Source organism: Vanessa tameamea, chromosome 11 (genome assembly GCF_037043105.1).
Source record: "Vanessa tameamea isolate UH-Manoa-2023 chromosome 11, ilVanTame1 primary haplotype, whole genome shotgun sequence".
NCBI classification, from domain to species: Eukaryota; Metazoa; Arthropoda; class Insecta; order Lepidoptera; family Nymphalidae; genus Vanessa; species Vanessa tameamea.
This window is the reverse complement of record NC_087319.1, coordinates 8,317,736-8,332,364: the sequence shown is the minus strand read 5'-3', so window position 1 is coordinate 8,332,364 and position 14,629 is coordinate 8,317,736. Positions and strand designations below refer to the sequence as shown.

At 28.5% G+C, this 14,629-nt stretch overlaps 1 protein-coding gene across 1 annotated transcript in view; it reads right to left on the bottom strand.

Moving 5' to 3' along the window:
- Positions 1–1,858, bottom strand: part of LOC113402575 (uncharacterized) — a 28,879-nt gene extending 27,021 nt beyond the window's left edge. Inside the window, exon 1 of the mRNA XM_026642864.2 lies at positions 1,790–1,858. Coding sequence (XP_026498649.2) covers positions 1,790–1,858 — 69 coding nt within the window. The remainder of the gene's footprint in view (positions 1–1,789) is intronic.
- Between the last annotated feature and the right edge of the window lie 12,771 nt (positions 1,859–14,629).

The following is a 14,629-nucleotide window of genomic DNA, read 5'->3' as shown; positions in this document are numbered from 1 at the left end:
TAAAATTTTCCTTATGACTGTGTGATATTAAGGACGTGAATTGCATGTATGAGAAAGGTAGGTCGAAGTATAAAAACTGGTCAGTATTTCAAATTATAACCTGTCATATCACTGACAAGATCATGACGAACCCATGAGAAGGTCATAACAATAACTGCCATTCATATTATTATATACCTAAATCTTAAATGATACACGAACATAAAATATATGCATATACATATGTACTAAATGCATTTACATTTCATTACAATGTCTAATCGCTCTTAAATATTAAAAATATTGAATAGTATTATTTACTATACTAATATAGATATTTCTCACTTTGATTGTCATTGTAATTTCAAGTAGCGCAAAATGTTGGCAGTACAATGTTGTTTCGTTGATATTATCGATTATTTATTATTGATTCATGACCAACGTAGTAGATAAAAAATCATAATTATAATAATTATTATAATACAAAAATATTTTATTTTATAAACTAATAGGAATTTGTTCAGTTAACCAGTATAGGTTGTAAATAACAGTTAAAAATAAAAAATAATGTAAAAATTCCTATCATACATAACAACATATTTACATAGATATCATCGTTATTTTAATGTTCCTTAAAATGTAATAAAAGCTTGCAATATTTTTAATTAAAAATATGTATTCTATATTATTTTTAGTTATCAAATTAACTTTTGGTGTTACATAATTCTCAGGTGTTCGGAAATATGATATGTGTTAAATAAAGGTCAGACAAAAACAAGTCTAAACAAGTTATAAGTTAAAATTAGGTGAGTTCTAGCTTAGTAAAAGTCAAGCGTGGCGTTGAAAAATTAATCGGGTTATAATTATGTAATCCTTACCCAATATATTTTTTTAAATAATCATTTTTAAATGTGATGCCGCAATTTATAAATTTATTTTAAAAGATAAGTTGCAGCATTATTTTTAATGTGGAAACGAACACCCTTTTACGATAAATTTATTTTAAAGGTGAGATGTTTTTCAGGTTTCCTAAAATCATATAATATGTACCTATTTCTGATTAGCCTAAAGGTTGACTGGATAATGTATTGGGCATTAAGTCCGCCTATTGCAAAAAAAACTACTATCTCTTCAAAAAAGTTATTGACATAAAATAATATGTAAATTGTTATTTACATGTAAGTAGGTAGAGAATATGCAAAAATCCAACAAAAAAAAAACGGAATTGTTTATGTGTGATATACATGAAAATATTATGTTAATTTGCCTTGCAATTATTTTTACTATTGTAAAAATATATATGCTAAATATACACTTATAATTTCGTAAATTATATAATATTTAATGTACAAAATGTACGTTTACAGGTATTTGCAAAATATCAAAGATATGGTATAAACAATGATAAGATAGTTCTCTAAATAAAAATATTATAAAAGGTTTCTTATTATTTGTACGCCTACGTAAGTTGAACTCTGTAAATACTTAAATGAACCAGGATTTCCGTTCTCTCGCATCTGCAACAATGAGGGCAGTAGCAGTTTATGCGTGAAGCCGGGAGCATTGTTCACTAGCGACGAATTTTAATCACCAATCATGATTTTGTGAACAACGATTCCTTTTAAATTAAACTTTACAATATTTTTACTGATAATCCCAATTCACACCGATTAGCCAGTCAATATTACTATCGTTACATAAATCAATTAAGGTTTGCCCATCTTTAATGCTTAGTTTTATTTTGTTTAGCAAGGATGCTATGTAAATTGAGCGTAACGGCATGTTTTAGTCTAGTTTTTCAATGCGCAACCCTAAAAGCAAGTCCCGTGCCAAGAACCTGGTTACGGAACTTGTCTGGAGAGTCAGTCTGCACGGCCATTTTGCTTGTCGCTTCCTATTCCGGCTATTGTTGAGCGTCCTGTCACAAATATGCATGCGCGTACGGACACGCATACAAATTACTAACTTTTACCCGCGACTTCGCATGAAATTTTCTGTGACGCACTTAAACGTCATAAACATTGTATTGTTTGTATAAAAATAAATATTAAAGTATGATTAAGTTACATAATGTACGTCGTTGTGAGTATTATATTTTTATAACAATATATTAATAGACCTTCATAAGTAAAATTACTGTTCTGTGAGACCTCTATTGATTTTCTAAGACCCAACACATAAATACCGTCTTCACGTTAGTGTGCGTAAATGTATCGATTGATATCACACAATCAAAAGACGGCTTCGCTACACATTGCGTTTCAAACGGCGTGTACACAGTACAGTCACGAACACACTCGTACAACCATCAATGAATATGACGTATAACTGAATGAATGAAGACCTTGAATGAGGTTGTTTCTTGATTCTATCTTGTCGTTAGAGCATTGAACTTGGAATGGAGGATATTGATATATGTTTGATTAATCAAATCATAAAATCAAACAAAATTGAAGAAACTGATATTCTTTTATTGCAAAATAAAGTCGAAGTGTGATGACTCAGGCGCAAATATTCGATTTTATTATAGAACGCAATGCCACTGGCGCCTCATTCAATACAGTGCGTAACCTAGAAAATATTTAGAGGACAATATTACATCACAGTAACCGTTATACATTCATTTGAGGTATTTATTTTATTAAGGAGTTGACGATCTAAAATGTTTACGATTTTCTATTAAAATTTGTTCAAGATTACTTGCAATAGTTGACATTGTAATAATTAATAAAAAACGATTATATTTATTTATGTATACGTTAATCCACAATATATCTACGTTGTTCTAGTCTAGTATAATAAATAGTACTAGAAAGCATCTATTGTTTCAAAAATTATTTTGTTTGGACAAACACTATATAATTTTTTGTAAGAAATTATTTTAAGTATTATAATTAAATTACGTATAGATTTGTAAACTAAAAAATAAGAAAAAATAAAGCATGTTCAAGTGGAAAACCACATATATATGAATACATCTATTAAATTTAAAATTAACTAAAACACTTGACGCACACGCCTATGGCGAAATAATCGGAAATGACGCAAATGACAACAAGATTCCATTCGGTTCCGGAACGCAAATCCGCAAGGCTTGCTGTACTTTCATTTGCTAACAAGTTACTTAGCTAATAACGACTTACCTTATTGAGTTCATTGGACAAGTTCAGGTATTCCTGTGGTTACTATTACTCTTATTTACTATACCGAGATTGCTCGCGACTCCGTACATAATTATTATCGTCGGATATTAGATGTAAATTTCTAATAAATAAAAAAAATTGTCAATTTTTTCAACTATGATGATATTTATAGGATACATTGCCCGTTGCGAATCCCTACAGGTGAAACAAGAATTTTTCTTTTTTAAAGAAAGATCTGATTGCAACCAATGTACATAATCCCGAGACAAAAAAAGTCATCAAAATTGGTCTAGCTGTTAAGAAGGAATACAGTGACAGTATATATATAAATAAGTATACGTGTTTTTTGTGCAATAACTTAACCACCTAACGAATCCAATAGTTAAAATTAAAAATCGTAAATTTATTGTATAAAAATTTTAAATTCCATTAAATTTTTAGATTCCAAATGTTCTTATTTCCCAGCTAAATCACATACTAAAAAGTTTAGTTATAAGGTAAAGATAGTTTGATACTACAGTGGCCATTAGGCACATTCCAGGATTTATCCTATCCCCTCAGATCTCGAATTGCAATACCATGACTAAACTCCCTTCACAGCCTTAATTTTTTACCAATGTTATGAAAAGTAACCTACTTTCAATGAGACGAGTCACGACGAAATCTTATTTAACTATCTCGTATATTTCCGCTCCACTGAACTTATATATTGATAGAAATACTCACTGACAAAATAAATGCTAGAACACAAACTTGACGACCCCTTTTAGTCAAAGAGAATTAATTTTTGCCGCTTATATGGGTATGGAAAGTACTACCTATTTTTTTTGCGTATATATTTTTTATTAAAACTGAATTATCATTCTATTGCTTAATATTAACCTTGCATATCTATAACTAGGAATTATTATTATTAAACTTATTGAAATATTAAAAACTATTAGAACGGAATCAATGTCTATATGAAATATGAATCAAACTTGACCTTCCGGAAGTCAGTTAGCAAATTTTTGAAACATGGCCACAGCATCCGAATCAGATCGGAATCTCTGAGTCACAGTCGATTTTATAATATTATTTGTTTTGTTGGCTAATGTGAAGGTCGCTTTCACATATGAATCACGGAAGAGCAGATGGCAGTAGTATAATTAACGGCATTCTTATGAAATTTTATGAATGCGTTTAACCGTTCACTGTATACATTTCATAACGTAATTTTACTAAATCGAATAAATATTTTCAATGATTGATTTTAAAAATGAAAACGAGAGTCAATTTAGTTATATTTCGACTAGCTCTGATTTAAGCATTTAATTGTCCGACTTTGAATTTATGTTTTTAAAATATAAGGAAACCGATTGTATAGATTTTCTATTCTAACATTGTATCAAATATGGAAATTAAATAAATTAAATAATGGATCTATTATCGTAATAAATAATGGATCGTTTAATAAGTATTTTTTTTTTAATATTCAAGGATTTATTTAATATTACAATATATTGTTTCTATAATTTTATTAGTGTTACTTTATATTGTGTATTGTACTTTATAGTGTTATTTATTGTTTCATAATAGACATGATTTGAATAATTTTAAAAATATTAGAAATAAAAAACGACATTTTTAAATATAAAGTAAAAAGTTTAAGTAAAAATATCATTGATGATATTTTTACTTAACATTTTTATTGAAAAATAAATCATTTCTATTTTGCAACTATAATAATGTGAAACATACAAAATAGTTATTTACAAAAAGGATGTTTTCATACACATGTAAGTTGAATCGTAAGTATAAAAATTTATACGTATATGAGGGTTATATTCAAATTCAACATAGCTTTTTATGTCTTTCTGTAGTAGGATATTAAAGATATACATACACTCCGGGTACACTAAACAGGATTAAAAGGTTTTGTATTTGATTAAGACCAATTATTCTATTATGTCAAATATACCTTGGTCAGTTTGACGGAAGTAATAAAACCTTATAATATGATTATATAAGCCCGTATAAACAATTTTAATATCCGTTAATCTAATGTGTTTTCATTGGATGTACTTTGAAAACAATATGGAACTAAAAATAGTTTGTAGTAATTTATCACAAACCTAAAAGGCTGGCTTTTAGTTGTATCAGTAGCACAGATCATTTCGACAATGTCACGGATGACATAAAATTAAAAATCTTACGTTAATATCACACAAACAAATCAAAGGTCAATATGGATTATTTAAGAAACAAATGTTATGTTTAAGTTGACTGTCAAAATTTTTTAACTAAGGTATTTCCAATATGACTAACGATAAGATCAAATTCCTTGGAGGATCTTCATCAGGAACTACGATAATTTGAATAAATTCATCATTTGATGGTGGTGAAATTAGATTAATACAATGAAATGTTTTGTTTTACAAAAGTATTTAATAGTTTTGCATAAACTCAATAACAATGTTTGTTAAAGTTTCATATAAAAACGTAAAATCAGAGAGTGTATTTATGCCATAGAAGAGATAAAATTTAAAAATTGAAATTGTAAGAACATGTATGTATGAATGTTTTAAGTTCTCGTAATTTGGTAACTTTTAATGTTAAAGTTTACGAAATCTTTCAAAAAATTAAAAATCTTTACGCTATTATTTATGATTCGTACCTACACACATTACAATTAGATATAGTATTTGTGTTGTCTAAAATCTAAAACAATCATTTTAATGATAATGATATTCTGTCAATAATAAAATGAGCCTATTTTTTTCTATTCAATAATTGAGCACAAATTTTACTTTAAAAAATTTTAGACTTGGTTTTGCAATACATGATGACGTACAATCCAAAGTCGATAATATTGCACAATTTAGTTTTTCCCCGGGCAATTTTTTTTGTAACTGTGTCAAACTTCACCGCTGATGATAGGTTACGGATGTTATCATTCTATGACCTACCAAGCTTACAATTAGTCAACTAGAATTAATTAATCAGGAACCGACGATATTTTAGTTACTTTTATCGTTCATTATGAATAATTTAGATTAACTTGGTGTTGATATTTAATCAATAGTAAATTACTGTTGTTGTACAATATCTATGTCGTGAAGACATTTTAGCATTATTTCCTTGCATCATTCTTACTAACATAAAATGAATATAAGTATACTTTATCCCGGAAAGCTTTTTTAAATACGAGTACAGTCACTTTTAAATCTTTATCATACAATTACATCACATTTGCTTTTCAACTAACTAGATAGGCCACATAAATCACAATGTTCACCACCAAATAAAAATAATTTATTTTGGAGTTCTGATGAGAGAGGAACGATGAGAGAGGAGAACTGATTCTGATATATCTAGGTTATAACAATTGCCTATCTCGTATAATTTATTTCTCTAATAATAAACAGTGTTTATATATGTACCTAAAGTAGAGAAATCGAGAGATACTGTAGTCCAACATACCCGGTAAAATTTGGATGCTATTTGAAACTACAGTAGGTACGTTGTTATAAAGTTCGTTAGGTTTTGGCTTTTATGATAAAAGCCTACCCTAAAACTAAAACACTTGAAGACTTCTAACCTTTTCTCATATACAATACAAACTCACATAGCGATTGTCGATTTACTTTATATAAAGTATCAAAATGTATAAAAATTGCATATGTATTCGATTTATCACGTGATCAATAATTGACGTATTTAATAAGTCAGACAATTACATGCACAACTATGGACAGCGTTCACCATTAGGTGGCTTATAAGAGATATCTTCCATTTTTAATAACGAAATAAATATTGCCGAAATAAACGTTATGTAAATTTCACGTACCTGATATTACCGATTTGTAACTTGATTCAAAACATATGAGAACGTGATCGACAGCACACCAATACAAATACTCAAAGTAAAACCTTATATCGCGTTTCTTAACTTATTAGTCACAGATTACACAAATATTTGTCACGTCAGTTTAGTTATGACTTCACCGTAATTGTTCACTCTCGTTCTGTTAGACTTGAGATAAGACTATTTATAGATTTATTGCAGTATTGAATCCTTATTAATAATCATAGACCATGAAAATGACATAAGCCCTTTTATTTGTTTAAGTTACTTTGATGTATTTTAAAACAATAACAATTTTTTGTATTACGATTGTAAATATAGGAATATCCAATATTGACTGGAAATAAACCACTCCAATGGAAATCTATCAATTCAAAACCTAATAAATAATTAAATCTGCACATAATTAGCGTTTTTGAAGATTCTTCTTGAAGATTTTGCCATTTACTTTATTTTCTTTTCGTAAAAATCTCCTGTTGCATGAAATTTAAATTTATTAATAATTGTCTCCTAAATCAGTCCCTCCGTCCTCCATATCACTCCGTTGAGCCAAGAGTTTAGTTGCTTTATCCGCTCTCTTAAAAAGGAGGAGACTTGTATCTTATACCAAACATGCTTTACTACGGGGTTGATACACAATATACATTTTTTCTTTCTATTATTTAATGTCATATTAAATTATGTATATCACATATACATATATTTATTATACTTTTGCACAAGTGTAAACGTCCTTTTCGTGCAATGCCCTGCCGGTTGGGGGCATTTTGTTATTTATAATATATTTATTTATTTCAAATCGTACATTAACGGTAAGTATACATACTCAACACTAAGTAATAAAAACATAGACTTCGTAACAGTCACTGATATGTATGTAAATTTAAATTTACCTAACATTTATAAATTTTAACATGTAAACTAATTTTAAAATATTTTAAAACTGTATAATATACGAAAAAAGAAAAAGTTACATGTTAATAAAGTTTGTATAAAGTTGGATTATATTTTATTCGGAATTGATATAAAAAGTATTTTCCGAAAAGTTATTACAACTGCAGGTACTGACAGGTATTGTTCCTATGCTAAAACATTCTTAAAGAAACATAAAAATCGATTTTTTGGTATAAATTTGTACATATAGCCTATTCCAACCACAAGAGGACAAAAACCAAATAAAAACATATGACATAATGGAATATGGAATTGAAGCCTTTATCGAAATTTTGAAAGTAAAATTAAAGTGAATATAACAAATTAAGTGGAGTACTGTATTATAAATAAAGACATATTAATCAAGAACTGTTTGAAGTGTACAATATAGCTGAGCTTTTGGCAAATCGTATGAAATACGTAAATCTAAAGTTTGTTCATCTTTATTCTTTCTTCGATTGGAATAGTCTTTTTTATTCTGCAATAATAGAAATATTAAAATAATTAATAAATAAAAATGAACAGCTAGAGTAAAGAAGGAGCGATAAGAATTTAATTGCGGTGTTATTAATTAAAAAGATCTGGATCAAAAATATCATTATAGCTAGAATATTAAGATTTTGATAATAACAAGAAAAATTATAGAATAATATGCACCCTATACATAAATATTTTAGTTAATTAAAAATACAAGTAGATGATATGTTTTGAAGGTATCTGTTATGTTATTTTTGACAACTATCGACTAGGTAAGTTTCATGATATAATGTCAATGGTAGGCATGAAATTTCAAATTTCACGGCGGTATTCCGGTCTGGATATGAATGAATAAGTCATCGATCGTGAGTCAGTAAATAGGAATTGAATGTATCCGTTAAACTGAATTCCGATTGGGAAAACCTGCAATCGCTGAAATTTCTATAATCCATAGAAAAAGTATTGACGTCGATCGAAATACTAAGGATCGATATGAATTAATTCTAACATTTACGGGTGAATAATTACAAAAAAAAGCCACGTGCAGTCCTGCACGAACTAGATACACGGAAGTTAAGGGTACACTGGAATAAAAATAATATAACCCTTATTTTATTTATTTATTAAAAAATTATAAATATAGTTAAAAACTAATTAATTTAAAACAACTTTAGTTTTAAAACAAAATACATAGAGTCTGGTGATATTGAGTCTGACACTACTGATCATTTTTGGTTTTAAAATCTTGAGCTTTATAAAATAACATACATATAAACTTTAACGTTTTAATCTTAAAATAATCCTATCACAATAAACAACGAATACAGTAAATCATTAAAATTAATAAATTTAGTCCACAAGAACGACAATATGTTCTGCCGACTGTATCTTTTTCTCACTTGACGACAAAATTATAAACAAAAAGTTATGGTATAAATGTTGAGTTAGAGAAAAATACAATTACGATGTTACTTTCTTTTATGAAACGAACATCCAATTCTTTTGTATATATTTGCCAAACGTTCAAAAAGTTTACGGCGCTATAATTGAAAATTAACTTCACAAAAGAATTTATAAAAAATCAGCTTCAGTATCCCATGACATAGGTTTCCTATCTGATGTCCTTTTTTAATAAAATGAACTCTAAATGTACGCATTAAATTCGCAACGCAATTCATTAAATGTAAAATGTATGAACTTATTAGAGAAATGAAGTGTTTTTATTCTGACTATATAAACTCTTATTCTCTATCTTATTATGAAATTTCCAAATCAATAAGATTAGTATATTTATAAAACTAAAAAAAATTTTTTTTTTTTCATACAATCGGTAGGTGACAGGGCAAATGGGCCACTTCATGGTAAGTGATCGCCATAATCCCTAGATATTCTGTTCAGCGTAAGATTGAGAAGTGGGTGGTAGTTAACCAGACTGACGCAAGACAAACCACACCATAAAGTGCTTCCACAATGTAACACTTTATTACCTTTTTCAATAGTTTTTATCTTATGACTTAAAAAACATTTATTTTACTTAGAAAAAACTAACTGTTAAAACAATTGCTATCATAATGCAGGCTCAGCTGGGACACTCAGTTTTTTACTTCTTAAGGCGATGCATTCACGGTTAAGGTTATTAGAAGTTTTGTATTACTTACATTGCCAACGTGTATGGATAGAGTCGATTATTTACAAACAGGTTGAATTCGCATATCTACAATCTTAAAAAAGAAAAGAAGTAAAGAACTGAAGAAAGAAGTGAAACTTCAAGCAATATATTTTTCCTTGTAGGTCATATGTATAAATATACAAAAAAAAAACAAACGCACACAACAACAAATATGTAGGATTCCTCGTCGTATATAATGTGTTTAAATATATACGAAGTACATTTAAACAGGTAACAAAAAATAAATTCTTTCTCCAAGACATGTCTTAACATTGTTTAATTTATTTTATAAGTAAAAGAAATTAAAAAAAAATTATATTAACAACACATGATTCATACTAACTGACTAACTAGTTCGTTTTTATTTATAAGGCTATGGAAAAATAGAAAATAATATTCATCACCTTCATACAAATTCCACGGTAAAATTTACAAATGTTTTAATATATTATGCATATCGACTGAGTGAGTAATGAAATGCACATCCGTATAGTAGTTTGTATACAATTCCGTTTGTATGGAATAATTTAGTTTTCGCTCGCTGTGAATGGGAAAACCGATTGACGAAATGAATTTTCTAGCGGAAAAATTGCGAACGAATGGAAAAATTAAACAAAAGTTAATTCAGCGACCTGGTTTGTGATACGTCAGATCCGCTTGCAAAGGTTCAGTAAATTTCACACTGTGGATTTTTTCTAAAACCACCAGGATGTCGTGTGACTCAATGAGGTTAAACACGATATTGTAGGAAGATTTGTATCTTGTGTATGTAGGACAATAATATTAAGATTCCTTGAATTAATAATTAAGCTAAGCGCTAATGACCCAATTTTAACTTTATGTCCGTAGAAATAAATGTTACAAGTAGCTCTTTTTCAATATCATTATTTTTTTAATCTAAATTATGGCCCATATATAATTATAGCTACTAAATTCAGAACAACAATAATAAATATAACAATTAATAAATAAAATATTAATCAATAAAAACATAAACACGATTAAAGGAAACACAGAAACTGCAAAGGAAACACGTTTATTTCTACAAGCTAAGTGTATTATCCTCGACGTTAGGGCGTTGACCGCTTTTCCGTCATTGATACCTATTTATAACTGTAATTATTTCTATGCCATACGATCAATAATTATAATACTTGTTTATGACATACATTTATATAATTGAAAGAAATATTTATTGTAGCAAAAGCTTCGTGATCTATATTATCTGTAATCGAAGCGAGAATAGTTCAATCGTGATTATCACAAACCACAGATAAGATTTGGTAAAATCCCAGTAACAATATCTTAGAAACGATGCATTGTCTAACGTCACTAAAATGAAGTCATTAATTGCGTAAAAACGACCCACGCTTAGGTACCTAGATCCGCGTTTAAGTTAACTTTCATAAAAATAAAACGACATTATTAATTAATTACTTAAATTCCTGTGCATAATTATTGTATTATAATTAGTATGTCTAAATATAAACATGTAAATATTATGTAACGCTTAATATATTACGACTATTTTATAATCGTTCCGTTTCCCCGACGATTGACCTTGACGCGGCGTGTCGCGTACGACATGACGACACTGTGACGTCGCACGCTAACGTCACTTTTCACAGAATCGGCAAGCCTTTACAATGATAACGTATACATTTCGTGATTGGGATTTAAGATATTAACTTCGACTGAAAATGTCGCAATTTTTACTCAGAAGCTGATGTGGGTAATCCATTATGCGTTATGACTATACCGTCTATGGAATTTTTTTTATGACTTGGAAATTATTTTGCTTACGCAGCTTTTTAGTTACGCACCCATATTTAAAAAAAGTGTAAAAATAATTATTATTATGAATAAGAATTTTAGTAATAAAACAATAAAGTAGAAACTTAACTACTAATCTAATTCATTTGATATTATACAATATATATATGGCATATTAAGTGGTAGATATTTCTTACCTGGTTTAATATTATATTTAATATTTAAACCTATTCGGCTTAAACTAGTTCACTCGATACGAAATAAATTGTTAGAAAAAAATATAATCCATCGTGTATTGTGACACTAGCGACACCTTTTGTTATGAAACATAAGCACATATATTATAGTAACCTTGATAGCGACATCTATTAGCGAGTAGATATAACAATTTTAGTACCTAAAATATTGCGTAATAAAGCAATGTTTCTGTATTTAATACAAATAAAAAAATGATTTGAATATCAACATAAAGGAGATAATTTTTTTTTAACTAAAATTATATAATATGTATTTATATTATAGGATCAGCAAACGACATCTATCGGCAAGTAGTAAAACTGCATTAATTATACAGCATAGTACGAACTAAATAGTGTCCGAGTGAAGAAGTAAGCATCAATGGCCGTAACAAAATTGGCTTCGACCTTTTAGGCCCATTGAAATAATAATAATATTTAATTCAAGTCTTTGGTCGATGAATTTTTGTCGTGCCAATTACGCACAAATTAATTGACTAATCTCGTATTGTACGGGGAAGATATAAAAAGATATTTATCTGTGAGAAAATATATTTTGACCATATGATTTATGACAGTGTCATATAATTTTATATATTATGTAATTTGATAAAAATTAATAAGATTCATTTATTTGTACATAAAAGTTTTACATAATAGGTACTTCCTTATCTAAAAAGTAATACATGAATTTTATTACCATAACAGACTAAAGTAGGACTAAACCTATTAGAAGAGTTCAAAAATAAAAATCGTTCTCAAACAATCGTATTTAAAAAAATATGATTAACTATTTTAAATATTTGGTTTCGATATTGTTGACACATAATATAACATACGCGGAAATAATTCGTTTGTACAAAAATCATACACATATTTAATATGTAAATATTAGGCGAATCCCTTCATTTACTTTATAAACAGATTGCGGTTTAAAAAATACGTTTACGGAAATAACATACAGTTAATATAATCAGATTTTATTTGATTAATAAAATCGTCGTTAAGGTTGCATCTTTGGTTCATGGCTTGCTCTAATTAAGTCATCATATTTAGTGTTGGAAATTAAAAAGTAAACTTTTAGTGTACTAATACGATCAACTTTATTCTCAGGTTAACGACATACTTATGGGCACAGTAATGCATCCAATAATAGGTACAACTTATATTTTTGATTATTTGGTAAGAATATGCACCTGCATATTCTTACCTATATAGGTTATTTTGCAAAAATCCAAAGCTGATCTTAACTTAGGTCATTATTGATTAAGGCACCGGAGGCAGATGTTATCTCAGGAACGGAACATTGACGTGTACAGCGGAATTGGTAGTAGGTTACTTTCAAAAGAAATTACATTTAAAATTCGATATCAATAATCTCGAAAAATATTAGAATGGCCCGAAACCCTTTCCTCCCTGGAAATTATTTCGGCGCATTCTAATATTTTCGTCATATGATATCAACACGATGCTTTTGTTAATTTTCTAAATGGTAATAGTATTAATATTTTTTATGAACTATTTGTAAAACGAACATTAAATTCATAAATGTAGGCACTCATAGATGGTTTTTTATGGTATCGTTAGGCGGACGGCAAATGGGTCACCTGGTGTTAAGTGGTCACCACTGCCCATAAACATTGGCGTCGTACGAAATTTTAATAATATTTTACATAACTAATGTACTGCCAACCTTATTGACTAAGATGCTATGTTCCTTATGCCCCCTTTAAATCAAAACACGACAATACCAACTATTAATTCTTGGCGGTAAAATATACCTATAATGTGTGGTTGGCACCTATCCAGTCTAAGGGCTTGCACGAAGCACTCACACCAACTATAATATATCATAAATCGTAATCCGACATCATAGAACTTTGCAGTAACTGGTTTTATCCTACGTGTTAATGAAACTTGGAGATAGATTTTTCCATAGCTCCTTTAAATCAGATTTAGTAAATAAACTATAGTTACCTAGATCAACTTACTTAAATGTAGATTGTAACTGTACATTGTACGTTATTATCATTATAATCACGCATAATAAAACTGCGCACTACGGTACATAGTATGAATATTTATTTGTATTAATATAATGTGCACGTTGTCATAACATATATTGGTACATAGGAAGTATTTAATAGCATAATATATAATGCATTTAAACTCAAGTGGATATCTAAAATGTTTAATATAAGTTACAAATTTATCTTAATGAATGCCGTTTAATATGCACTTAATTGCCGTTTAATATCATTGAATAAGTGCCAAACTATTCGTATTGTAAATTATTATAGATTATCAAAGAGAACAGTTTAATTTTTAAATTATTTTTAATTCAAAGATTGATTTAATAAAAACGTCAAAATATACATGAAGCGTCAAAATGATCCGTTTAGATGTCAAAAATTGACAGAAGTCATTACAGAAACGTCAAATATTGGGATTGTAGAGAGAGGAATGAACTGTTGAACAAAATTAGTAAGATCCAAACTTCCTTCCACATTTACTAGCCGATACTTTATTCTATTAGAGTACAAAACAGTTTGAAAGGTTGAACGGAGTCTAA